This window comes from Erpetoichthys calabaricus, chromosome 7 (genome assembly GCF_900747795.2).
Source record: "Erpetoichthys calabaricus chromosome 7, fErpCal1.3, whole genome shotgun sequence".
Classification (NCBI taxonomy): domain Eukaryota; kingdom Metazoa; phylum Chordata; class Cladistia; order Polypteriformes; family Polypteridae; genus Erpetoichthys; species Erpetoichthys calabaricus.
In genome coordinates, this window is record NC_041400.2 from 68551769 (window position 1) to 68579756 (window position 27988).

Genomic DNA, 27988 nt, shown 5'->3' on the forward strand with positions numbered 1-27988 from the left:
ACACCAGTTGCAATATATTAATGGAAAGAGCTTAACAGAATGAAGTTAAAAATGAGAAACTGAAGCTTTCAGGGAATATAAGGGAGACTTGGTTCCCTGGGAGAGCTTTAAACTTGTGAAAGAATTTGCAAACAGATGGCTTCATCGGTTACTCAGAATATGAGTGAGTGGGATTGTTCAACATGAGAATAAGAAGAGAATGTGACTGCATGTCTTTTAAATGAACAACAAAGCTTGCAACTTTATTTTTGAGACTGAGAAGGCTCTCATCTGTTGCATATTGCTCCCTTCAGAAAACAGTTTCAGCAACAGCCCTACATTTAAAATCTGTTATAAAACCCTCTCATATTTACTCAAGATCCTAAAGCAAGCCTTCACAATCCTTTCGAATACATGTCAGTTTGCATTAATAGAGTACATTTGGCAGCATTTGCAGTTATATTGTAAGATCTATAATTAAATTATTTCTTTGATGTGTTCACTTTTTTAACATAACCAATGCAATTGCATCTTTTAGAATGAAATACACATGCTCTAAGTGGAAATGAACAGCTTCACCAAATAAAACCAGCATAACACACTGTCCTGTACTGAAAAATCTTTTCAGGCTCTAAAAGTTACCTTTTTTATCTTCTTTATATCCGGATCCTCATCTTCTTGATTGGCCTGGTAAGGACGCATTCGCTCCTTTGTCTTATTGAGAGCAACAATCTAAGAAAAAAAATAAAAATAATTGAAACATGGCATATACACTGAATTCGACATACAGGAAAAACATTATAAATCATTAATTTTATATATTTAAATAGGCTGAGTCACATGGTGATGCAATGGTTAGCATCACAGGTGTCTTCCATGGCTTTTTTTTTGTCAGGGGACTCCGTTGTCCTTTCATATTCCAAAGATGTTCAGGTTAGGCTGATTGTTAACTGTTGTCCTGGGCTGACAGATTGTCAGTTTACAGTGGATTCAGCAAGTATTCAGATCCCTTCACTTTTTTCACATTTTGTTGTGTTGCAGCATTGAGCTAAAACCATTTAAGTTAATTTGTTCCCACATCAAAAACACTCAGTACCTCAAAACGACAAAGTGAAAACAGGATTTTAGAAATTTTTACAATTATATAAAAAAAGCAAAAAACTCAAATGTCGTATTGTCACGTGCATTCATTACTCAAACTTTGTTGAAGTACATTTGATAGCGATTCCAGCCTTGAGTCTTCTTGGGTATAACACAACAAGCTTTGCACACCTAAATTTGCAGGGGGTTTTTTGCCATTCTTCTGTGTGGATCCTTTCAAGCTCTGTCAGGTTGGATGGAAACTATTGGTGGATGGCTTTTTTCAATTCTCCCCAGAGATGTTCGAGTAGCTTCATCCACCATGAAACCTATGTTTTAATCTGTAAAAATATTTTTATTTGTCCATTGCATTATCTTCAGTTTTTAATAATGTTATTTTTTTTGTCACCATTTTGAAAACGGCTTGGATGACTTCATTTTGTGATGACCTTTCATGTGTCCCTTGCAAAATCTCTTTCTCTTTTTAGTATCCTGATTAATTTTCATTTTGTCCTTATAAAGACAAGCCTATTTTTTCACCAAAGGCATAACACCTTCTAGTTCTTGACTCAAAGAGCACTCTGCCATGTGAAGCTCAACCTTTGCCAATCCCAAAAATTACTTGGAGGGTCACAAAATCTTGTGAGGCTTTCATACTTCTTTATAGGTTAGGTTTCTCATTTGTGACCTTTTTTGCACTGAGGAGTCACTCAGGTCTCCTACCAGCTCTCTGTGACATACATCTTTTGCTCTAAATAAACTAACTGATCCCTGCTTTATCAAGATGAAACACTTTACTGACTCTTAATAGCCAGGAGGTGCCTGCCTCTAGAATGTGGGGGAATATTACATTTTTCCAGACAGGTAGCTTCTCTTTCTTTTGCTCCTACACAGTTTCAAACTTTGTTTACTATTGTTTACTTACAGTGTACTCATGTTCACTAGCTCTCTCCCTGACAGTGTGACTAGCTCTCTCCCTGACAGTGTGGATTTTATTCTTCTAAAAGTTTTCTGCAAGACTTTCAATTGTTCTATGCCATTAGGATGATGCCTTTGCCAAAGGAAACCTCCTAAAATGGAAGCTAAAGGAAGTTATGAGTCATTGCAAGTGCAAGGCGTACTGAAACTCATACTCACACTGAGCCATGTAATAACAACAAACATGAAAACTCTTCACAGAAGTCCATCTAGTTACAAATCAAACTGATGGTGTCCATACTTTCTCAGGCCATTAAACAATGGCTCCAATCTGTCACCATCATGCCTTAAAAGACATTTCTACCTCCATCCATCCATCCATCCATCCATCCATTGTCTCCCGCTTATCCGAGGTCGGGTCGCGGGGGCAGCAGCTTGAGCAGAGATGCCCAGACTTCCCTCTCCCCGGCCACTTCTTCTAGCTCTTCCGGGAGAATCCCAAGGCGTTCCCAGGCCAGTCGAGAGACATAGTCCCTCCAACGTGTCCTGGGTCTTCCCCGGGGCCTCCTCCCGGTTAGACGTGCCCGGAACACCTCACCAGGGAGGCGTCCAGGAGGCATCCTGATCAGATGCCCGAGCCACCTCATCTGACTCCTCTCGATGCGGAGGAGCAGCGGCTCTACTCTGAGCCCCTCCCGGATGACTGAGCTTCTCACCCTATCTTTAAGGGAAAGCCCAGACACCCTGCGGAGGAAACTCATTTCAGCCGCTTGTATTCGCGATCTCGTTCTTTCGGTCACTACCCATAGCTCATGACCATAGGTGAGGGTAGGAACATAGATCGACTGGTAAATTGAGAGCTTCGCCTTGCGGCTCAGCTCCTTTTTCACCACGACACACCGATGCAGCGCCCGCATTACTGTGGATGCCGCACCGATCCGCCTGTCGATCTCACGCTCCATTCTTCCCTCACTCGTGAACAAGACCCCGAGATACTTGAACTCCTCCACTTGGGGCAGGATCTTGCTACCAACCCTGAGAGGGCACTCCACCCTTTTCTGGCTGAGGACCATGGTCTCGGATTTGGAGGTGCTGATTCTCATCCCAGCCGCTTCACACTCGGCTGCGAACCGATCCAGAGAGAGCTGAAGATCACGGCCTGATGAAGCAGACAGGACAACATCATCTGCAAAAAGCAGTGACCCAATCCTGAGCCCACCAAACCGGACCCCCTCAACGCCCTGGCTGCGCCTAGAAATTCTGTCCATAAAAGTTATGAACAGAATCGGTGACAAAGGGCAGCCCTGGCGGAGTCCAACTCTCACTAGAAACGGGTTCGACTTACTGCCGGCAATGCGGACCAGGCTCTGGCACCGATCGTACAGGGACCGAACAGCCCTTATCAGGGGGGCCGGTACCCCATACTCTCGGAGTACCCCCCACAGGATTCCCCGAGGGACACGGTCGAATGCCTTTTCCAAGTCCACAAAACACATGTAGACTGGTTGGGCAAACTCCCATGCACCCTCCAGGACCCTGCTAAGGGTATAGAGCTGGTCCACTGTTCCGCGACCAGGACGAAAACCACACTGTTCCTCCTGAATCCGAGGCTCGACTATCCAACGGACCCTCCTCTCCAGGACCCCTGAATAGACTTTTCCAGGGAGGCTGAGGAGTGTGATCCCTCTGTAGTTGGAACAAACCCTCTGATCCCCCTTCTTAAAGAGGGGGACCACCACCCCGGTCTGCCAATCCAGAGGCACTGTCCCTGATGTCCATGCAATGTTGCAGAGGCGTGTCAACCAAGACAGCCCTACAACATCCAGAGCCTTGAGGAACTCCGGGCGTATCTCATCCACCCCCAGGGCCCTGCCACCAAGGAGTTTTTTGACCACCTCGGTGACCTCAGTCCCAGAGATGGGGGAGCCCACCTCTGAGTCCCCAGGCTCTGCTTCCTCATTGGAAGGCATGTTAATGGGATTGAGGAGGTCTTCGAAGTACTCCCCCCACCGACCCACAACGTCCCGAGTCGAGGTCAGCAGCGCACCATCCCCACCATATACAGTGTTGACACTGCACTGTTTCCCCTTCCTGAGACGCCGGATGGTGGACCAGAATCTCCTCGAAGCCGTCCGAAAGTCGTTCTCCATGGCCTCCCCAAACTCCTCCCACGCCTGAGTTTTTGCCTCAGCAACCACCAAAGCCACATTCCGCTTGGCCTGCCGGTACCTATCAGCTGCCTCCAGGGTCCCATAGGACAAAAGGGTCCTGTAGGACTCCTTCTTCAGCTTGACGGCATCCTTCACCACCGGTGTCCACCAACGGGTTCGGGGATTGCCGCCACGACAGGCACCGACCACCTTATGGCCACAGCTCCGGTCAGCTGCCTCAACAATAGAGGCACGGAACATGGCCCATTCGGACTCAATGTCCCCCACCTCCCTCGGGATGTGGTCGAAGTTCTGCCGGAGGTGGGAGTTGAAGCTACTTCTGACAGGGGGCTCTGTCAGACGTTCCCAGCAGACCCTCACAACACGTTTGGGCCTACCACGCCTGACCGGCATCCTCCCCCACCATCGAAGCCAACTCACCACCAGGTGGTGAGCAGTTGACAGCTCCGCCCCTCTCTTCACCCAAGTGTCCAAGACATGTAGCCGCAAGTCCGATGACACGACCACAAAGTCGATCATCGAACTGAGGCCTAGGGTGTCCTGGTGCCAAGTGCACATATGAACACCCCTATGCTTGAACATGGTGTTCGTTATGGACAATCCGTGACGAGCACAGAAGTCCAATAACAAAACACCGCTCGGGTTTAGATCAGGGGGGCCATTCCTCCCAATCACGCCCTTCCAGGTCTCACTGTCATTGCCCACGTGAGCATTGAAGTCTCCCAGCAGAACGAGGGAGTCCCCAGAAGGTATGCCCTCTAGCACCCCCTCCAGGGACTCCAAAAAGGGTGGGTACTCCGAACTGCTGTTCGGTGCATACGCACAAACAACAGTTAGGACCCGTCCCCCCACCCGAAGGCGAAGGGAGGCTACCCTCTCGTCCACCGGGGTAAACCCCAATGTACAGGCTCCAAGTCGGGGGGCAATAAGTATACCCACACCCGCTCGGCGCCTCTCACCGAGGGCAACTCCAGAGTGGTACAGAGTCCAGCCCCTCTCAAGGAGATTGGTTCCAGAGTCCAAGCTGTGCGTCGAGGTGAGTCCGACTATATCTAGCCGGAACCTCTCAACTTCGCGCACTAGCTCAGGCTCTTTCCCCTTCAGAGAGGTGACATTCCACGTCCCAAGAGCCAGCTTCTGTAGCCGAGGATCGGACCGCCAAGGTCGCCGCCTTCGGCCACCACCCAACTCACACTGCACCTGACCTCCTTGGCCCCTCCCATAGGTGGTGAGCCCATGGGAAGGGGGACCCACGTTGCCTCTTCGGGCTGTGCCGGCCGAGCCCCATGGGTGCAGGCCCGGCCACCAGGCGCTCGCCATCGAGCCCCACCTCCAGGCCTGGCTCCAGAGTGGGGCCCCGGTGACCCGCGTCATTTCTACCTCTACCTCATATATTTTATTCAATGTAAACATCTTTAACTCAGTTTCAGATTGTTCTATGAACATTAATAAAGATGTGATAAAATGCTTTCCAAGATAAATTTAAATGATATTTTCTTAAGCAGGTTATGCAAAATTATCATTACCATGCATGTTTCTGCTTAATTGATTTTTACATACTTTACATACTTACATACATACTGTGACACCACCAGGGGCTGTACCAGCCACCCAACCTGACACAGACTGATGCAGGAGGCACACTTGTAAAAGCACGCGGTTTTTATTTCTCATCCCTTGTGGGAAATGCCTTCCCCGTTCCCAACAAGTCCATAACAGTCCCCAAAAGCACAATACCACACAATACTCTCTTTCTCTATTCTCTCTCTTTTCATTCTCCTCCTCTCCTCCTCGGCAAGCTTCATCTCCCTTCTCCCGACTCTGGCTCACTGAGTAGTGTCTGCTGGACCTTATATAAGGCACCTGGAAGTGCTCCAGGTCTTCGGTGATGGACTTCTGGCAGCACTTCTGGGTGTGGTGGAAGTGCTGTGCTCCAGGGCTCAGCATCTGCTACAGCACCTCCGGCGGCATCCACGGACCCCAACACGGCTGTATCAAATTCCAACTCCCATGGAGCCCTGTGGGAGTCCAAGGCACCACTATCATCCTGGGCGGACTGCCACCTTGTATTCCAGGGGAGTTAATGTTCCGGTCACATCTCCTCCCCTGATCCTTCTGGTATGGAGGCATACCAGTGGGGCAAGGATCCCAGTCATTCCTGACAATACATAAGATGTTTTTGGCTATTAAGAGATTGTCCCTATTTGTTTATCTGACCCTTGGCCATTTTTAGTTCATGTTCAATACCAGCTGTTTCCTGTTATAAGCCTTTGGTAATCAAAGCCAGTCTTAGCATTAAGAAACACTACACAGGGCCCAGCGGTAAAAGGGACGACAGTCCATCATGCACACACCAGGTTAATTTATAATCATCAATAAACCATAAGAACAAAATACAGAAAGAAACTGGAATCCTCAGTTAAAACCCATTTGAACATTGGTAGAATAAGAAAACTCCACACAGAAGGTATGTTGATTAGGAACTAATTCTGGGACTAAGAGACACAAAAGATAGTCAAGTACAATATTGAATATAACTTCAAAAACAGCAGTGCAATACAAGTGTGTAATACACTAATCTAATGGAATATCACAAAAAGTCAAGAATGTAAACAATTTTCTATCTTTTTATTATTCTTTTCCAAAGTAACATATTCAATTTATATTTCATATCTTCGGATGATGTGTAATTTTCATACAAGAAAAAGAAATACTATCTTTGCTGTGCACATCTGTTGCTACCCCCTCTATATGCTTTTTTTGGTCACACTTCACCTGGGAGGAGTTGTTAGTGAAATTTGCAAAGTACAGATACAGTATGTGGCTGAAGCAGCTTTTAAAAAACTGTATTCTGCTAATTTATATGTAGTTAAAATAGAAATCTGTTAGGCAAATTTATAAGCAAAAAATGTAAGTCATATTTGTTTATAAATATGGCTGCATGTATTGATAGTGTAAACAATTTAAACATCTTCATTGGAAAATGTATAACTCAGTTATTGCATAGAAATTAAAGATTAGGATTACTTGTATATGTCAGTTATAGCCATAAATTTATGACTCGTTTTAAGCTAGTGATGATGAACTGTACTTCTATTGGGTTATAAATGTCTTGATCACTGTTATCAACCAACTGATGTAAAAAAGTCAATACATCATATCACAAACTGTCTTTAATCTTCAATATGTTACAATTAAGTTACCGTATTTCTTAAAATAACTGACTGACAATGTGTTCATTAAAAATAAAACATTAAATAATCATGTCATGTGTAGCATAAAAAATGTGTATCATATCAGTAAAAATTTGAGTTCTTTATACAGTATTTATACTATATATAAAAACACATAGTACAATACAAATATAAATGTGTAAATGTATACACTGTATAAATAAATAAAAGCATAATTTCCCTTTACTACATCTCTGTCCTCACCAATGATCATGACTTATGGGTAATAACAGAAAGAATGTGATCACGAGTACAAGTGGCAGAAATTAGATTTCTCCGCAGGATGGCTGAGCTGACACTCCATGACTGGATTAAAAGCTAATTTTTTCAAGAGAGCCTCTAGATCGAGAAGAGACAGTTGAGATAGTTTGAGTATGTTGTTAGGATGACCCTGCAGCAAACCCAGGATGTGCTGAAGGGATTATATCTCTTGCCTAGCTTTGGAACACCTGGGAATTTTCCAGAAACAGCTGGAATATGTGGCTGGGGAGTCATAAGTCTGGGCTGACCTGCTTGGCCTGCTGCTACTGTGTGTGTGTGACCTTTACTAGGAAAAGTGGTTTCAGAAAATGAGATGAGATAATTTGTACAGAAAAGGACATGTGTGGTTTAAATCCAATCAATTTAGTGCTTTTTACATAAGGCTCATTGTAACCTAGATTCTGAACATAGCTGAACAGAATGAAAAAACTCAGTAACAATCCCCACAGACAATGACAGTGGGCCCCTTTAATGAATAATTCAAAGTATTTTTGACATTTGACATTACACATTCGGACATGCCATACCTGAGTCATCAAAACAAAAGCATGATTGCTTGGTGGAATAAGTAAGGGATAGGTGTTCAGGGTAAGATAATGGAAAATAACAGGAGATGAATAAAGTCAGTTGGGATGATACAACAATATGGTCAATAGTCAAGTAGGAGTTTAAAAATCAGATAAGACAAGTTAAACAAAGAGACTAAAGCAGAAGCATGAAAATGTTGTAGAAGCCAAGAACAATGTGGATTAGAAGCAATGAATCCTAACACTACCTTGGATTTCTTTCCCTTAACTCAAACTAACACAGTTTGTTTTTCACAATTGATCCAACATAAATATGCAGGGAATGATGACATTGTGACCTCCATGATGTCACCACAATAATTATCAAATGAACAATTAATAAGAACTACAAATATAAAAATTCCAAAAATTAAACACATTAAATCAAGAGAAACCCCTACAGACTGGTAACACCCTATCCTTAAAGCAAACTGCATATGCATATTTGATGCTTAATCAGTCAAGTTCTACAACAACTATATATTATTATATGCTTTATAAACAAGGCATATTTTTGTTTTATAAGTTTACAGGCTCATAGGCTCATTATTATCACACATACAGTACATAATACAATGGAGTTCTTATTTGCCTGTGCTATTTATAATCAATGTGCAACAAATCATCACCCTTTGATACCATGAGCAATGAGTAGTGACTTCCTTACTTCGAAACTTCTTTAACTGAAAAATCTCCAATCACATTTATTATTACCAATGCAAGTTAAACCTATCAAGGCATCAAAATATCTATATGGAAAACAGCTTACAAGAGACAAGACCAACAAGGTCTAACTTTACATCCCTATCCTATTAAAAAGACTAGGGGGCTCTGCCCCCTGCTCACTTCGTTCACCAACCCCCGGGCAGGCGCTACGCGATAGCCACTGTGCAGCTCTGCCACTCGCATATGGGGAAGCGGATGTACAATTAAAACAGTTTGTTATTTTCATGGGAATTGTTACATATGCATAACAGAGCTAACTGTTTTACATTACTGCAAGTAATTAATCATAGTAAAAAATAGTAAAACATAATAAATTGAAAAAAAAATTTCATGTTGTGTTGTTGGTATTTGTTGCGTTATACTTTTAGTTGTGTTTGGCTTTGAAATTAACATGAAAATACTTTTTAAACTTACACTTTTAGTGTAAAACTTCAGTAAAAACAATATTTGGAATTAACTTTTCGTCAATACCGCATTGAATTTTGAGTTACATCATGACAATGCAACATATAACTGCCCATGAGTGAATATCATTTCTTTCTCTCTAATAAATAAACCAACTTTTTTGAATGTTTGTCCCTGTGATTTAATTTAATTGTCATAGCAAAAGCTATTCTAATGGAAAACTGTAAACGTTTTAATATGAATGGCATATCAAGATCTCCTAATGTTATGTACTACATCACCTTTCTTGTCACTTGTTAAAATTTTACATGCAATAATATTATGATACATCCTTCTTTCAACTTTAATTCAGCCGATGGAAGACTGGACGGTGTTAACAGTTGTGGATACTCTATGGCAGGGGTTCTCAAAGTTGGTCCTGGGGGCCCACTGTGGGCTTCAGGTTTTTGTTCCAACCAGATTCATAATCAGTGACAACACCAGACAACACTGATCTCATTTAATTAGCTGTTTTTTTCTCGTTTCTTATTCTACATTAAGAAAGCACCTCAGCATGATTCTTACATTAATAAGTCATTTAGGAATATTCCAATTTTGCTATAGATTTAAATGCTTCACTCCCTTTTGTTGATTTCATTATATTTTGCCCCTTCTCTGTGCAGTTTGCATTCCTTCATTGTATCTTAATAATGACAGCCAGCAGAGCAGCAGACAGCCAGGTAAACAACAATGAATAAGGCTGCAACTATTTCAGCTTTAGACCCACTAATTAGAAAATAATGAATTAATTAAACAATTAGAACACTTGGCAAAAAACAGAATGAAAATCAAGATGAAAATATTGTTAAAAAGAAAACAAAATACATGATTCCAATATAACTGCTTGGTACATTTTAATATACAGTACCAAACTTAGTTTTCTAATTTCTACATGTTTCCCAAAACACAGAATCTGACAAATAACAGTTCACTTAATTAGCCCAGGAGTCCAATTAAAAATACAAGCTGGTTGGAACAAAAACCTGCAGCCACAGTGGGCCCCCAGGACCAACACTGAGAACCTCTGTTCTATGGGATATTGTAAGTTGATGTTTTCATCTTCCGCACCAGCATCACCAACTGTTTCAGCATAGTCTATTGATATACATTTAACCAATTTGCCACATAATCCATCGACAATTTTCACATTAATTTGTTTGACTTCATCGTTTCTCTGTGCTAGGATTGCCTGTGTACTCATTTCTTCTGTTGATAACCTTTCAGGATGAAATTCTTCAATAAAATTTGGACATAATAAGTCTTCTTTTATTGGGAACTTAAAGTGAGGAAAAAGTAAAAATTTATAAGAGCTGAGAGTGTAGGAACTGTGTCTGACAAAAGCATTCACATGAATGAGAGGTGAGAGGACCATGGGCGTGGGCCGTTAATCGTAAATGGTTGAGAGGAAGGCAGGACTTGAAAAAATCTCTTGGCAATAGTCTTGTCTTACGAGACTTGAAAACCTCTCTTGGCAATAGTCTTGTCTCAATATTTTCTTTCATAATAGAGAGATTTAATTTTTTAGATAATATATTATTTACTTTACAAACGATGTACTGTATACTCTTGGAAAGTTTTTTGCTAAGCAAAAAGTTGAACAATGAAAATGCTTGTTTCAACATTCTTTCCAAGAATATTTCTGTGCACTCAGTCTCCATCAACAAGCTCAGAGACTCAACAGGTACTCACATATCAAAGAAATAACACTGAACAAACACAGTTATTAACTTAGTCCCATCCTATACCTTACAGACCTCATGTCATAAGTTTGTACAAAGAGTTTGTTATTGAAATACAACAATAGGGTGATTTTTTAGCAGTCATGTTCATACTATAGTAAGTATACCAAAGACCATGGCACTTGTTTGCTAATATCACTGTAGCAGAAGCTGAAAGATATGAACACTTGTGAAAAGTGTTTCTTGCACAATTAAGACTGCTGGAAAGAAAACAGCCAAAACAATTAAATTAGATGCACTTGGAAATAAATATAGTATGAATGGGAGTGATAAAAAAAAAAAAATGCACGGATCTAAAACCAATTTAAAGTCTTAATATCCCTAACAGGAAAACCACAAAATGATATCCAAAAATCAAACTCAGAAAATTACAACTCTGGTCTATGTCATTTCCCTGACTTCTAAGTGCTGAGGTAAACAACTTCCAAACTGGAATGAGGAAATTAAGCCTGAAATTTATGGTTAGTCTTATCTTTTTTGATTATACTAGAAGGGGCTTAAGTTGAAAGCTTGCATATTATAATCTTTTTAGTTAGCCAATAAAAGGTGTCATTTTGCTTGACTTCGAATTATCCTGTATATAACAAAGTAATTAATAGAGAATTTACACCATTTTAGCTTTCACTGGAAATCATTTTTAATCTGAACAGTTATTTTGCAAACACCTAGATTGCTGTTAAGGAAACCTTTTTATCATTTTCTCACTTTATCAATTTTGAGCCTTAAAGGAACATCAGAACTAATATACACACAAACAAAGGACACTGCTGTCAGTCTAATTCTTAAAAAAAAAAAGCCCAGACTCCTAGAAACCATGGATTCTGGCACTTCAATCAATCAATTGCATCAGTTGTGCATTAGCTCTGTGGTTTAGTTTTGCCAGTGTGCTCGCCTCTGTTGTCTATCAACAGCTAAGTGATTTTCTCTGTCCTCTAAGGTTTTGTTTTGCCGATGCGTTCGCCTCGCTTGTGTATTAGCAGCTAAGTGAGTTTCTCTTTTCTCGGCAGTTTCACTCTAGTGACAGAGTCAATTTCTTTGAGCTTCATGCTGTACCATCGCACTTCCAGGCCACCTCGACACACACTTCCACGCGTAGACGTTTATATCTCTCTATTATAAAAAAATCTTGTGACAAGACGTGATCTTCTGAAGAGAGACAGAGAGACACTTCAGAGAGGCAGAGACACTTTCATTTCCCTCGACATCCATTGGAAGCATGTTCCCGTGAGATGGTGACCTAGGCAAGAAAAGTAATAATCAGCACGGTTCAAACGGGGTCAGAAATAAAAGACAAAGAGTAAAAGACACAGTAGAACTTTATAAAAATGTTCAAAAACGTTGGCGCCATACACATGCAGAGCAGGTTACAGATTATGAAAGCAGAGGAATTCGAAAGGCTCAGAAAAAACCTTGGCGCGATACTCACGCAGAAGTTCAAAAATATGACAGTACTAAAATTTGAAAGTGTCAAAAAAAAGAGTATAGATCGCATTTGCCCAAACAAACGGAAATTATTACTAAATGAAATAACGGAACAGCAAAAAAAGATTGAATATATGGACATAGGTGATATGTCAGAAGTATGTAGATATTGTAAAGCTTTATAGCTTAAGTCAGAGACTTGTAGATTGTCTAATTCATGTTGCCATCAGGGAAAAGTACTGCTGCTTCCCAATGAAGAGGCGTTTCTGCAAGAATTCAAAGATTTGTTGTTTGGTGAAAGTGAAATCCACAAAATTACAGACAAAATATATCCATCCATCCATTTTCCAACCCGATGAATCCGAACACAGGGTCACGGGGGTCCGCTGGAGCCAATCCCAGCCAACACAGGGCACAAGGCAGGAACCAATCCCGGGCAGGGTGCCAACCCACCGCAGGACACACACAAACACACCAAGCACACACTAGGGCCAATTTAGAATCGCCAATCCACCTAACCTGCATGTCTTTGGACTGTGGGAGGAAACCGGAGCGCCCGGAGGAAACCCACGCAGACACGGGGAGAACATGCAAACTCCACGCGGGGGGACCCGGGAAGCGAACCCAGGTCCCCAAGGCACCCAACTGCGAGGCAGCAGCGCTACCCACTGCGCCAGACAAAATATATATACCTACCAAAATATATATACCTACAATAATTTTTGCGTTAGCATCATTCAATATACAAAATGTTGATTTACACAACAATGGACCATACGCTATGAGAATCTGTGTTCCCGCAACAATTACACCTACAACAAGTTTAATTTCGAAAAAAACACAATTTGGTCAGGTGTATCTTTATGATCACGGAGCAGCGATGCAACATAGAATCAAAAGAGTTCAACGATCCGACATAATAGAAATTCTAAAGCCAATAATGGATACAAATCCAAACGTATCGCACTTTTTACTAAAGTTATCAGCAAAACACAGACAAAGAAATTTTCTTGGATTTTTATATGAATCCGAAAGATCACAGTCGCATTTATAATAAACCCACATGTGACTAATTGTCAGCGATAATAATTTCGAAAGACGGAGATATCAAAGACAGAGTAGATATTCATGTATATCCAAAGGTAAAGCATGATTTGTCATTTATGTCAAATACATCGCCACATGCCGACCCTTTACTCTTTTCTTTGCTTTTCCCAGATAGCGAAACAGGGTGGTCGTACAATACGTAATAAAACACATTCAGAAAAACGAATAACACCCACACAATATTTCAGGTCAAAGTTAGCAATACGTTCCCATGTATTTAACCCACTTCTATCATCTCAACATCTATTGCAACATTACATTATTAATGCATATGTAAATGTCGCAGCTTATCGTCTCTTCTTTATTAAATCAAATCAATGTAAACTTAGAACGGAACATATGCAAGGTCTCATTGATCACATTCAAAATTCAAATATCAATCGTTCAGACAAATTCAAAATAGGTAAAGCAGTAATATTACCATTATCATATTAAGGTAGTCCAAGAGCATTGCAACAGTTATATCATGATGCAATGGCAATATCCAGAACTATCGGTTGGCCAGATTTATTTCTTACAATGACGTGCAATCCACAATGGCCAGAAATCCACAGCTTCTTGAGAACAATGCCACCAGCTACATCGGCTCTGGATATTCCCACTTTCGTAAGTAGATTGTTTTATCAAAAAGTCTTATTTTTATTGAATGAACTCGAAACGGTGTTCAGGAAAAAAGGAGATCTTGATATGCCATTCGTATTAAAACGTTTACAGTTTCCCGTGAGAATAGCTTTTGCAATGACAATTAACAAATCATAAAGGCAAACATTTGAAAAAGTTGGTTTATTTATTAGAGAGAAAGAAATGATATTCACTCATGGCCAGTTATACTTTGCATTATCATGCTATAAGACCAAACAAGGAATCAAAATTCAATGCGATCTTGAAGAAAACTTCATTCCAAATATTGCTTTTACTGAAGTTTTAAAATAAAAAGTGAACATAATGCATATGTAACAATTCTCATGAAAAAAAAACACTTTAAATTGCATTTCCACAGGATCAAACCCTCGGGTTGGCAAGTGAAGTTGATCAGGGGGCAGAGCCCCCTAGTATAAGGTATATATAACACAGGTGGATAGTGGATGTATGAACTTCCAAATCTATGAATCATTTATCCATTAGAACATAGTTTATGAATATACTATATAATATCTTGAGTCTGCATATTAAACTGCATGCAATACTATGTCAATATGCATCTAAGGAAATCAGTCAATTAGTTTGGAGTAGTACGTGTACTACAATAAAACACAGATTTGCTAGTGTAGACAGCTCCCAGAGAAGTGGCAATTTCCAATTTTAATCATGGCCAACAATGAAAATGCGGAGGAGGTATTTGTGTTGCCCTTGCTGTGGAGACTGAGGAAACATGTTTTTTTGTTAATCAAGCTAAAGTGATTCTACTGTGACTACATCATTTGAGATTTAGAATGCAAGTTGTAATATCACTCACTTGCGCACTCAACTGAGTCCTGTTGCATTTGCATCATACAACAGCACATAAACTGTCTGCCAGAATAAAATTCAGTTAATTAATGCAGAGATAACAAAACTTAATTTTGCCATTGAGAAATAAACCTTCTAAATAGATTAGTATCTGAAAGGGTTGCAAGAGAGGTTCAGAGTGACTTGTCTAAAGCAGTTTGAACAAGCATCTAGGAGGAAAAGTGTGACAGCTCCCAGACCCAATATAAAGACAAACTCCACACTAATTATGTGACTAAAACAAGAAAGTTAAAATTATTTCAGTACATGAGAGACAATAAGGACATCTCCAGAATTCACAAAGAAGGATCATGCAGAAAGTCAGTCTAAAGATAATGAAACTGGGTTCCATTTACTGAATATCATTGAGTATTTTTTCAACCTCAGAGTGCCATGGAAAAATATTTTCTCTATTTCTGATTTCCATTATTATTATCATTTTAGACGAAGGGTTCCTGAGTCAACAAAGAACAGAGTCCTATTCTTAATGAATTTCTTTTATCTAGTGAACAACATTGTCCCACACCAACTGGCACTTGAATGAAGCGCTAATTGCACAGTCCCCATCAATGTGATCATTAGAGTCAGCTGATTAAACATAGCTAGACTTGACTACAGACAGCTTTCCTCAATATAAATTTCACTTATTTTGACCCTTCTAATTAGTAGATTTGATAGCGCAAAGATTCAAAAAACACAAAGAGCCAAAATCAGAAAAAAAAAATTCAGAAGAGATCTGGAAAAAAGTAGCTATTGATCAATCTGGAAAGAGCTACAAACCCCTTTCTGAATACTTCACCAAACCACAGTGAGAAGCATAAATTCTGAATGGAAAACACTTAGAGCAGTAATCAATCTTTCCAAACTGTCTGGCCTGCCAAACTTATCACATAAGTGTGGCTTGAAATCATCCCAGATGTCACAAATGATCTTTAAAACATCCAGTGAACTGCAGGCTTCTTTTGCCTTAGCAAAGATCGGTGTTCACAACCCCACAATTAAAAACTCAATGGGCAATAATGGGCTTCAATGGTGAACAGCAATGTATAAACCACAGTTAACTGTTTCTCATTTCATAGGCAGAACATGGGAGGTATCCTAGCCTTTTGAAAAAATATTCTTTGGATAAATGAGAAAAAAGTGGATCATTCTGGATAACAAATGTAAAGCAAACACAGCATTTCACAGCAAGACCTCAGTGAAATAGTCCAACTTTGTGGTGGCAGTATGATAGTGTGGGAATGCTTTTCTGACTCAGGACCCCGATGACCTGCTATTACCTGAAATTATGAATTCTGCTCTGCATAATTAGACATATATAACCGAAAGGCCTGTGTGTGTGGAACAGTCCACTTTGTTCATACTCAACCACAGCCACTAGATGGCTCATGTATGCACTTTTAAATTGTTTTGGCTCTTGCATGCACCTCACTTATGTGACACCCCAGGCAAGGACACTGTTGTATAATTCCCAACTTGGGGTGTCAGTAGATGAGACTGAGCAACCAGGGAATGGAGTAAGAGAGACTCAGATTGAAAAAAAACTATTCAAAGACAGGATTCTTGTTTATTCCAGCTGTGTCTAAACTATTTTACAAACAAATGTCTTGCAAAAATATTTACAAAGTCCAATGCAAAGACACATCAAAAACAAAAGAAAATCAGTGCAGGTGCTACTTATATTTACAATGGCTTCCAAAATAAAAGTGAAGAAAAAACAAACAAACAAACAAAGAGCTCTTCCTCCTCCTTCAGCCAGCTACAAGACAGTTCACAAAGAGTAGGATGAAAAATTGATAAAAAAAAGATGAAAACTAAACACCTACCATATTCATAAAGGTCAGTATGTATCTTTTCTCTGGAGCTAGGCAATTCAATAGCACAAATCTACACTTAAGACCAAAGACCTGCTTAAATGACAACCCCTTTATAACCCGAGGCATTTTGTTCATCCAATCCTCATATGGTATCATCAGTGTCTTGAAAAAGCCAGTGGGGCAGCAAACAAAGGTGGGTCCACGTCCTGTGCAGTGGGTAATTCTTAAGAATTAAGAGGTCGCTGATACCTCTCCAAATTTACAAATACTGTATAGTAAACCTGCTAGAGAGTCTTTGGGTTGTTTTTTGTCCCAAAGACCACACGCAGCTAGTAAAATTATAATGGAGAATGTCTGGCCATCCATTTAGGAACTGGAGGTAAAGCACAGTTTTGTTATCCAGCAATACAATAATACAAAACACAAAGGCAAGTCTAAATCACAATGGCTAAAAAGTACTAAAATTATAATTTTAGACTGGACAAATCAATGTCCAGACCTAAAGTTGAAATAGTACTTGTAGCAGGACTTGACATATGCAGTTCATGCTCAAACGACTACCAGTGCTTCTGATTTAAAGTAGTTCTTCCAGAAAGAGTGAGATCAATTTTTTTTTCTGATATGTGAAAGACTATTGAATTATAGAAAGAATTTAGTTGGAGTCACTGCACCTGAAGATGGCACAACCAGTTATGAAGTGTTCATTTTTAACACCATGCCAGACAGTGTTGGATAACTTTGTGGATTCAACAAAAACATTTTAAAAATGCGTTATTTGTTCACACTGGTGCCCTTTATCTAATATTACATTTTGGGTGAAGACCTAAAAATGTTCTTTGTCAAAAATGTGAAATAGGATGAGAAATCACAAAGTGGACAAATACTTTTTAACTGCACTATATCACTCATTTGTCATGGTACCTAATTGTCAGTGGTCTCATGCCTCATTCGCTATAGAAAGCTTTGGATTTAGAGTAGAAATACATTGTCTAGTAGGTAAATACCAGGAGTTTGTCACTGCTACTAATTTAAAATTATTTTATGGTAAAGTAAGAAAAGAAAAAGATGATTTCCACTAGTGACACTAAAATATTCAAAGGTACATTATAACCTCAGCTTTTCTTTCCCCAAAGGATTTTCTTGTTTGTTTACATTGTGAAGAGGGGGGCTGAATGCACCCCTAGAAGACACGGTTGTTCCTGTGAAACCCCCTCTTAAACTCTGATACAATGGGAATAAATACAGTTTACCTCCTCTTTGCTTCATCACTTGCTGGGCTGCCGCTCTGTCACGTGATATGCTTCTTGCGCGGCGCTTCGCATACTTAAAAGCCTGAACAGCAACTGTCTTTTTTGGCTCTCTCTCTCCTCCCCCAGACGTCCTGTGCTCCTGTTGGGGGTCCCGCTCCTGACGCACACCCCTATGAAGAGGAAGATGTTTGTGTTTACTTTTAATTGTGAGATGGATCTGTCCCCTTTGTCTTCACACGGAGCTCACTTTACTTTTGAAAGGGACATTTGTTCGTTTGAAGTGTTTGAATAAAAGTTCCTGACTCGGTAATCTCCTGTCTTTCTGTGCAATTACAGTATGTGACCCAAGTGTGACAACATGTACAGATCTCATTACCTTATGTTCTCTTTCTTTACTGTTGCTATGAATTCTCTACCCTAATTGGGTCTGTGCCACATACACTTCCAGCAGACAGCTTGCAAGTTATGTAGTCCAATTGATAGATAGATAGATAGATAGATAGATAGATAGATAGATAGATAGATAGATAGATAGATAGATAGATAGATAGATAGATAGATAGATAGATAGATAGATAGATAGATAGATAGATAGATAGATAGATAGATACTTTATTAATCCCAAGGGGAAATTCACATACTCCAGCAGCAGCATACTGATAAAGAACAATATTAAATTAAAGAGTGATAACAATGCAGGTATAACAGACAGACAATAACTTTGTATAATGGAATTGAAGAATTGCATAGTGTGGGGAGCAGTCTGTCGCTGAATTTGCTTCTCTGTCTTGAGATGACACTGTTCAGTGGATGCAGTGGATTCTCCATGATTGACAGGAGCCTGCTCAGTGCCCGTCGCTCTGCCACGAATGTCAAACTGTCCAGCTCCATGCCTACAATAGAGTCTGCCTTCCTCACCAGTTTGTCCAGGTGTGAGGTGTCCTTCTTCTTTATGCTGCCTCCCCAGCACACCACCGCATAGAAGAGGGTGCTCGCCACATCCGTCTGATAGAACATCTGCAGCATCTTATTGCAGATGTTGAAGGACGCCAGCCTTCTAAGGAAGTATATTCAGCTCTGTCCTTTCTTACACAGAGCATCAGTATTGGCAGTCCAGTCCAATTTATCATCCAGTTGCACTCCCAGGTATTTATAGGTCTGCACCATCTGCACACAGTCACCTCTGATGATCAGGGGGACCATGAGGGGTCTGGTCCTCCTAAAATCCACCACCAGCTCCTTGGTTTTGCTTGTGTTCAGTTGTAGGTGGTTTGAGTCGCACCATTTAACAAAGTCCTTGATTAGGTCCCTATACTCCTCCTTCTGCCCACTCCTGATAAAGCCCATGATAGCAGTGTCATCAGCGAACTTTTGCACATGGCAGGACTCCGAGTTGTATTGGAAGTCCGATGTGTATAGGCTGAACAGGACCAGAGAAAGTACAGTCCCCTGAGGCGCTCCTGTGTTGCTGACCACAATGTCAGACCTGCAGTTCCCGAGATGCACATACTGAGGTCTGTCTGTAAGATAGTCCACAATCCATGATACCAGATATGAATCTACTCCCATCTCTGTCAGCTTGTCCCTGAGGAGCAGAGGTTGGATGGTGTTGAAGGCGCTAGAGAAGTCCAGAAACATAATTCTTACAGCACCACTGCCTCTGTCCAAGTGGGAGAGTGATCATAACATGTTTTTGTGTGTCAATCATAAAACTCTCAGCCTTGAATTCATTTTGTAAAGCTGAGAGCAGCACAAGACACCACTTAAAAGCTAGCAACAACTATCAAGTTCTGAGAATAAGTCACTTTATAGTTGTCTTGTTATAATTAATGTTATTTTTTAATAAATAATTTTTAGCCATTCTTTGTGTGGTATTGCTTGTTGGTGACACCACCAGTTTTAGTGTGGTCACAATTACGCATGTGTATTGATATGTGATGTAATACCAACTATTTTATTTAAGAAAAGCAAACTCCATCCATCCATCCATTTTCCAACCCGCTGAATCCGAACACAGGGTCACGGGGTCTACTGGAGCCAATCCCAGCCAACACAGGGCACAAGGCAGGAACCAATCCCGGGCAGGGTGCCAACCCACTGCAGGACACACACAAACACACCCACACACCAAGCACACACTAGGGCCAATTTAGAATCGCCAATCCACCTAACCTGCATGTCTTTGGATTGTGGGAGGAAACTGGAGCGCCCGGAGGAAACCCACGCAGACACGGGGAGAACATGCAAACTCCACTCAGGGAGGACCCGGGAAGCGCTACTACTGTGCCGCCAAAAGCAAACTCTCTAAATAAAAATATCTAAAAAAAAAACAAAAAAACTTACAGCTTAAAAAAAATCTGAAATTAATTTTATAACCAAACCTGTACTTTATTTTGACTTCAAGTTTAGTTTTTGCCTTATTAGTTTTGATGTACAATGTTTGCTACTTAGTGGTTGACTTTTGGGTCCCTATAACTAGTGGCCTGACTAATGGTTTTCTTAATCTTTGCCTCTGACATGCACCGGGAAAAAAAATCGCTACCCCTACGTCCCGGGGCTATTGTGTCTTCCAGTCGGGCTACCAAAATCTATCTCAGCCCTGCCCATCAGGCCATCATAGGAAGGAAAAATATATGTCAATGCTTTTGCATTCTTTCGCAAATGTAGCTGGGTAATTATGTCATTTTCATTATGTTATGGCATCGATGAGCCATTGTCAGTATGTGAAATATTGAAATCGCGTTTGAATTCGCGCTTGTTTTTTACTTTCACTTTCACTTTGCGACCGCGCGAACTGTGTATAGAGAGCGGCAGTATTGATTGGTCAGTGACGGATTAATTGCGCACCAATTCCTCTGACATCGTCTTATCACTCATTAGCTTACTATTCAAACGTGACAAGTGAAATCTCCCGCAGCAAGCTTAAACATGTGATAGAGGTTCATTGCGCAGAGAATTTAAAAAATCGCTGACCGTTATGTGTGTGCGTGTATAAAAAATAGATGGATTTACGCAGGTATTTTAGTTCTGCTGAGCCAAATAAGACAGGTCAGGGTGAAGAAGGGACAGCCAAAGAAAAGCCTACCACAAAGCGGAAAAGTTATGACAAATCAGACTATGAAGCAAAAAGAAAGCGCAGCTTTTTGGTTTCATGGACAAAAGAATTTCTGTGGCTGGAATATGACAAGCTAAATAACATAATGTTCTGCCGGGTGTGTCGTGAGTTTCCCTCGATTTCTGACTGGACAAGCGCCTTTGTTACTGGGACCAGTAATTTTAGGAAAAACCCCATCAAAACCCATGAGAAATCTCAGCATCACAAGAAATGCATTGGTGCTCAGTCTGCAGCATCTTTCCCAGAACAAACACCAATTGCAAAAAACATACTAAAAATAAACCAAGCACAACAAGAAGTCCTGAAAAGGCTGTTTAGAACAGCGTACTATGTTGCAAAGAGTGAACTACCATTGGCAAAATTTAGCAGTCTTTGCAAACTTCAAAAAGCAAATGGCCTAGATCTTGGTTCCACTTACCTCAATGACCATGCTTGCAGAGAGTTTATTGGAGCAATAGCACAAACTTCAAGAGACCAGATTGAAAAGGAAATTCAAGAAAGCAGGTTCTTATCCATTCTTGCAGATGGCAGTACAGACACTGGTATAATAGAACAGGAGTTGGTTCATGTCAGGTATGTGAGAGATAATGGTGACATATCCACATACATGATCAAATGTCAGCCAGTCAAGAGTGTAAAGGCTGCAGGTATTTTAGAGGCTATTGATGAAGCAGTGAACACCATGGGTATCAGAGAAGACACATGGAAAAAGAAAGTAGTGTGTTCAAATTTTGATGGTGCTGCAGTGATGATGGGTGAGAAAACAGGAGTAGCTGGGAGACTGAAACAGAGGATACCCCACATCATAACAATCCACTGTGTGGCACACAAATTAGAGCTAGCAGTGCTGGATAGCGTGAAAGGCTGTGAGTACCTGGTGAAATTTGAAGATACACTGAAAACCATCTTTAAGATGTACTACTATTCCCCAAAGAAGCAAAGAGAACCGACAGAAATAAGTGAACTGCTAAATGAGAAACCGGCACATTTCAGTGGCCTGAAGAGCACACGGTGGCTTCCAAGCTCGCTGAGATGTCTGAAGGCTGTGGAAAAAAATTACACTCCCACTGTTGTTCATATGGAGAACATGGCAGGAGGAAGTGATGTCAAGTCCAAGGATGCAGCCAAGGCTAAGGGGGTGGTGCAGGAGATGAAGACTGAGAAATTTGTTCGCTTCCTGCATTTCATGTTGGACTACAGTACCATCTTATCCAAGTGCTGTACTGATTTTCAGCATGATAACCTAAACATCACACAAACAAATCAGTTAGTTGAGAGCACTATATCACGCTTACTCAGCCTAAAAACAAAACCAGGAGAATACCAGAAAACCTTGGACACAAAGTTCACAGCGAACGAGGATGGTAGCATTTGCTACTGTGGAACTCAGCTCACAAAAAGTCAGCAACCTGCTAGAAGAGGTGAGGGCACAGACAAAGACACCTTTGGTACAGAGATTCAGAAGATTATTGACAACACAGTCAAGTACATGGACAACAGATTTAAAAATCTGCGTGAAAAGCCTCTCTCTTGTTTCAAGGTTTTTGACCCTTCTACTTTTCCCTACCCCAGAGAAGAGCTGGCAAATTATGGTGATGAAGAGGTGGATTATCTTGTCATACATTTTGCCAGTTTGCTAGATGAGGAAGAGAAAGAGAAAATTCCACAAGAATGGATAGATCTAAAAATGTGGCTTGCAGAACACCGGGGTAGAAAGGTAGATGATTGCTTGTACAGAGATCTCCTCTCTGAGAATCCAGAACACCTCTCTCATATCTTGTTGCTGGTGAAATTAATGCTGACACTTAGTCCATCAACAGCCATCTGTGAGAGAGGATTTTCTTGCATGAACCGAGTGAAGACAACACATCGTACCTCTCTACACCCTGAAACACTGAATGACTGCATGCAACTCTCCATTAATGGGGAAACAGTTGAATCTTTTTGCCCTGACAAGTCAATTCGTTTCTGGATGTTTTCTGGAAAAGGTTCAAGACACCTGGATCATAAAACCCCGACAAGAACAAAGAGCAGTGCAATGGAGGCCGATGCACAGGAAGAGAAAGCTGATGGAGGAGATGCTATGCCCTCAACGTCGAGTGGCATTTTCTCATCCGTGAGTTCAGTGGAAATTTCAGATTCAGAATCTGACACAGACTGATTCATGTTCTACACAGTTCTTACAAGTTCATAGAAATTTCTGTTCAATTAGAACCAAATATTTGAGTTGATGATTGTAATTTTTATACACTTGTTGTAATTTGTGTTTTAACAATTTTTTGATTGATGTTTTGTTTCCTTTACAATATTATACATTAAAAATAATCTCTTTTTTATTTGGGCTACTTAAATTTATTTTGGGCTACCAAAAACTGAAGAGTGCCTGCCCGAAGGGCTACCAGGGATTTTGAAATATTGCGAGCCCTGCTGATGGATCAATTTAATTATATGGATAGCTGTATTGTGATGACACTGAAAAGTTAGCCTCATTTATTCCAGCCACTAGATGCATATCTGTACATAGGCAGAATGTGGTGAACAGAGAAAGCTGTAACTAGAAAAACTGAGACCTCTTCATACGAGGAGGACAGCTGAGCATAAACCACAAAAAAACTAAAGCAAGGTATCAGAAGGGAAGAACAGAAATGTTCAAAACACAGCAGGTGTATGAAAGGTTTGGAAAGACTAAAGTCAAACATGAGTTTTCTAAATCTGCTTTTTTTATTTTATTTTAGAAAGCATGTAAGTTGCAGGTGACTGTAACCTGTCATGGCAGCATCAGCATGAGGCAGGAACCCAGATCTGAATAAAGAACCAGTTAATTCCTAAAAAAAACTTTTTGAAAAGGCCATACTAACTTAGCCAGTTTAAAGCAGGCAAATAAACCTGACTTGCATATTTATGAAATGGTGCGGAAAACCCACAGCATTTCCATTAAGACAAAATGAGCAGCAATGAAATTCTGCACATGCAGGGCATATCAAGAATGTAATTTGAATCCAGAACTCTGGTGCTGAGAGGCAGCAGCTGGTAACAAAGTATAGAGTCACCATATCTCCCTTGACTGGCTGTTCTGGTCACTGCACTGAAGCAGACCTCTCAGTGCATCTCTCCATGTTTTGTTCCTGTTTTTTTTGTTCTTAAATCACGTAAAATTGTCTTCTTTTAATAGTTTAATTATTTCTATAAGATGCTTTATAACACAAAAGTTTTTTACTGCTTTCACTGAGACCAGCTACCAGTTACTCTCCGTGTACTACTAATATACCGGACGAATTAAAAGCTTTGAAACTCAGAAGGCGTGGAAAGAGAGGTGGACTTTGAGTATGTCTGAGATGGAGAAGTTTTAAGACCTCTCTGCCAATTATCATCATGAGCAATGCAGAGTCCTTGCAGAATAAACTTGACAAGCTGAGAGCATCTGCGTGATACCTCCACGAGTACTGAGAGAGATGTCTGATGTGCTTTACTGACCTGGTTTAAAAATACCAACTTGGATACAGCCATTGAAGTTGATGGATTTGATTGTGTACAGCAAGAAAGAAATCCAGCTTCTGGTAAGCAGATGGGTGGGGGGGTTTGCCTTTACATTAATAAAAAGTGGTGCAAGAATATCACTGTAAAAGATCGCATATGTACGCCAAATATTGAACTACTCACCATCAGACTTTGCCCATACTATTTACCACGATAGTTTAATCAATTATTTGTGACAGTAGTTTACATACTGCCCCATGCTGATGTGGGAGCTGCAGCTGAAACGATTCATTAAACTGTTCAGAAACTAGAAATCAAATCACCTGCCTCTTTCAAACTTGTGATGGGTGATTTTAATTTATGCAATCTGGAATCAGTATTACCACATTAACATCAGTACGTGAATATTAATACTAGAGGGGACAAAACACTACACAGTTGTTATGGAAATGTTCATAGCGCCTACATATCGCATCATAGAGCAGGCCTGGGTGTGTCTGACTACATTTTTGTTCACCTACTACCAAAGTACAAACAGAAACTGAAACAAGAAAACCAGCCATACAAAAAACACAAAATTGGTACAAGGACAGTATAATGGAACTGCAAGAATGCTTCTCCTGTACTGACTGGGATAAGCTGACATCCTCACAGTCACTTAATGAGGAGATATGAAATTTTGTGAATCAATGATCATTAAGGAAAAAACTGTCAAGGCGTACCCCAACAGAAAACCATGGATCACTAAAGAGGTTAAAGCACTACTATTCGAAAAACAACATCCTTATCAAGAAAATAAGACAGAAGAAAAACTAATTTTATAGAAAGAATTAACCGGTTATTCAAGCAAAATAAAAAGATGTATGGAGAAAAAATCAAGTGGTTTAATGATAACAATCCAAAGCAGTTTTGGAAAGGTCTAGACAATCACAGGACTGGAATCTAAAAAGACCAGAAGCTTTTAGCAGATGAACTTAACTTTTTTACCAGATTTGAAACAAGCGATTTCAGCACCCAAAATGCAGAACTAAAGGAGATACTTTATAAAAACACCACGAATTCTTCTGTGATAGGGTTCAGTTTCTCTGAAGTGGAGAAAGGATTGCAGTAGGCTAAAACAAACAGGGCAGTGGGACCAGATGGCATATCAGGTCCGCTCTTTTGTGGTGTTATGGGTCCACAGCTCTTCCAACAAAGGCTGTTTTGTTTTAAATAAATAATCGCCGCGCTCGTGGCTTAGTGAGGGGGCGTGGTGACTGTAGCGAGCCGCAGGGCGATCTGCGGTGTGGGTGTTTCTTACCTAAGTGCACAGGTGAGAGACTGCCCACATCCGTGATCGTTCCTGTGGCTATTGGGCTGCAGCTGCCATGTCCTCTCCGCATATATAGAGAAGCGCGAGCCGGTTAAAAGGGACAAGTAAAAGGGAAAGATATGGAGGTTGCAAGAGACGGCAGGAAGTAGCAGGAGGAGAAAGTCGGTGCGGGAGAGCGAGCGAGTGTAGGCTCGTGGGCAGCTGTACAGGTAGCTTGGGTGTATGGCCAACATCCGAGGAGTAGCAGCAGTGGTCGCTCTTGCAGAGTATTCTGAAGGGCAAGAGTGACCGGAAGGTGGATGACTCTCCGCGGAAGGCAGCGGGAGTTGGGGCTTGGGGTGTGTATTCCCCAGCGTGTGCGCTCTGGTCGCTGTGGAACCCAAGTCGCTGTCTGGAGGAGCCTACTGGAGCCAGAGGTCAGTGAGGCGAGCCAAACAGCTGAAGCAGGACAGTGTAGAGAAGGTCAGCTGCATTAAGAGCGTCTTTCCTGTTGCAGAGCCCGCATGGGAGAAGCAGGTGAGATGCTGACGCTGACGCTAACAGAGAAGAAGCACCAGGGATTGTCATCTGTTTTTAAAGACTGCTTCCTGTTGACGTTTTAACCTCGTGTTAAAGGATTGTTGTTTTTGTGTATTTTAAACCTCCACTTCACAACTGTTTTAAGGATTATTTATTTAAAGATTTATTGAATGCACTACTGCACTTTATTAGAACACGGATTGTTTTGATTGTCTTTTAATAAAAGCACTTTGCACTTTTAAACCATCCCCTTGCTCATTGTTATTGCCTCACTGTCTAGCTCATCGGTGACATTACCGACGGTGTTGGGTTCAAGGGCTCCCTAACAGCCGATGGGAGCGTGGAGCCGAACCTGCATCGTCACATCTTAATGTCCTGGTTTAAGCAGCTCTCTCCGGTTTTTCATTTGCTTGGCTCTGACCTGTGGTATTGTACCTAAGCTGTGGTACTTGGGTGTTGTACCATGTTAGCCATTATGAATGTAGTGAAAATGACACCTTTTATTGGCTAACTAAAAGATTACAAAATGCAAGCTTTCGAGGCAACTCAAGCCCCATCTTGACTGAAGAAGGGGCCTGAGTTGCCTCGAAAGTTTGCATATTGTTATTTTGTTTGTAGTTAGCCAATAAAAGATGTCATTTTGCTTGACTTTTCACTACCTAAGTTGTGGAAACAATCAGTCATTACCCCTGTTTCTAAGGTTTCCAGGCCAAGCTGTCTGAATGACTACAGACCAGTGGCACTCACCTCTGTTCCAATGAAATACTTCGAACATTTGGTGAAAACCATTTTAATGACAGAGCCAAAGTCTTTTCAAGATAACCACCAATTTGCTTACTGTGCAAACAGAAGTGTTGAAGATGCTCTGCTTGTTATCTTACATCAAATCTATACTTTTCTTGATCAGCCTGGTACATATGTCAGAGCACTATTTCTGTATTTTTCTTCAGCGTTCAATATCATACAGCCTCACATACTGATTGGAAAACTGCACAGTATGAATGTAAACCCATTTATCAAATTATGGATTCAGGACTTTCTTTTAAATCGTTCACAGACAGTCAAGGTACAGGACGCTTTTTCAAAAGTCATTCATTTAAACACAGGAAGTCCACAGGTGTGTGGTTTATCACCATTAGTATTTACTCTGTACACAAGTTGTCAGATATGCAGGTGACACCATGCTAATAGGATGCATTTAGTTAGCCAATAAAAGGTGTCATTTTACTTGACTTCTCACTACATTCATAATGGCTAACATGGTACAACACCCTAGTACTGGGGAGGATGAAAGCCACTATCTAAATCAAGTGGACTGTATGGTAAACTGGTGTAATAAAAACTTTCTCACTCTGAATGCAAAA

The 27988-nt window shown here is 40.8% G+C and overlaps 1 protein-coding gene across 3 annotated transcripts in view; it reads right to left on the reverse strand.

Annotated features, from left to right (window-relative positions):
* Positions 1–27988, reverse strand: part of rasgrf2b (Ras protein-specific guanine nucleotide-releasing factor 2b) — a 511409-nt gene that overhangs the window by 155233 nt on the left and 328188 nt on the right. For all 3 annotated transcript variants that reach the window (XM_051929617.1, XM_051929616.1, XM_028804694.2), the window contains exon 4: positions 622–711. In XM_051929617.1, the coding sequence (XP_051785577.1) occupies positions 622–711 (90 nt within the window). The remainder of the gene's footprint in view (positions 1–621; positions 712–27988) is intronic.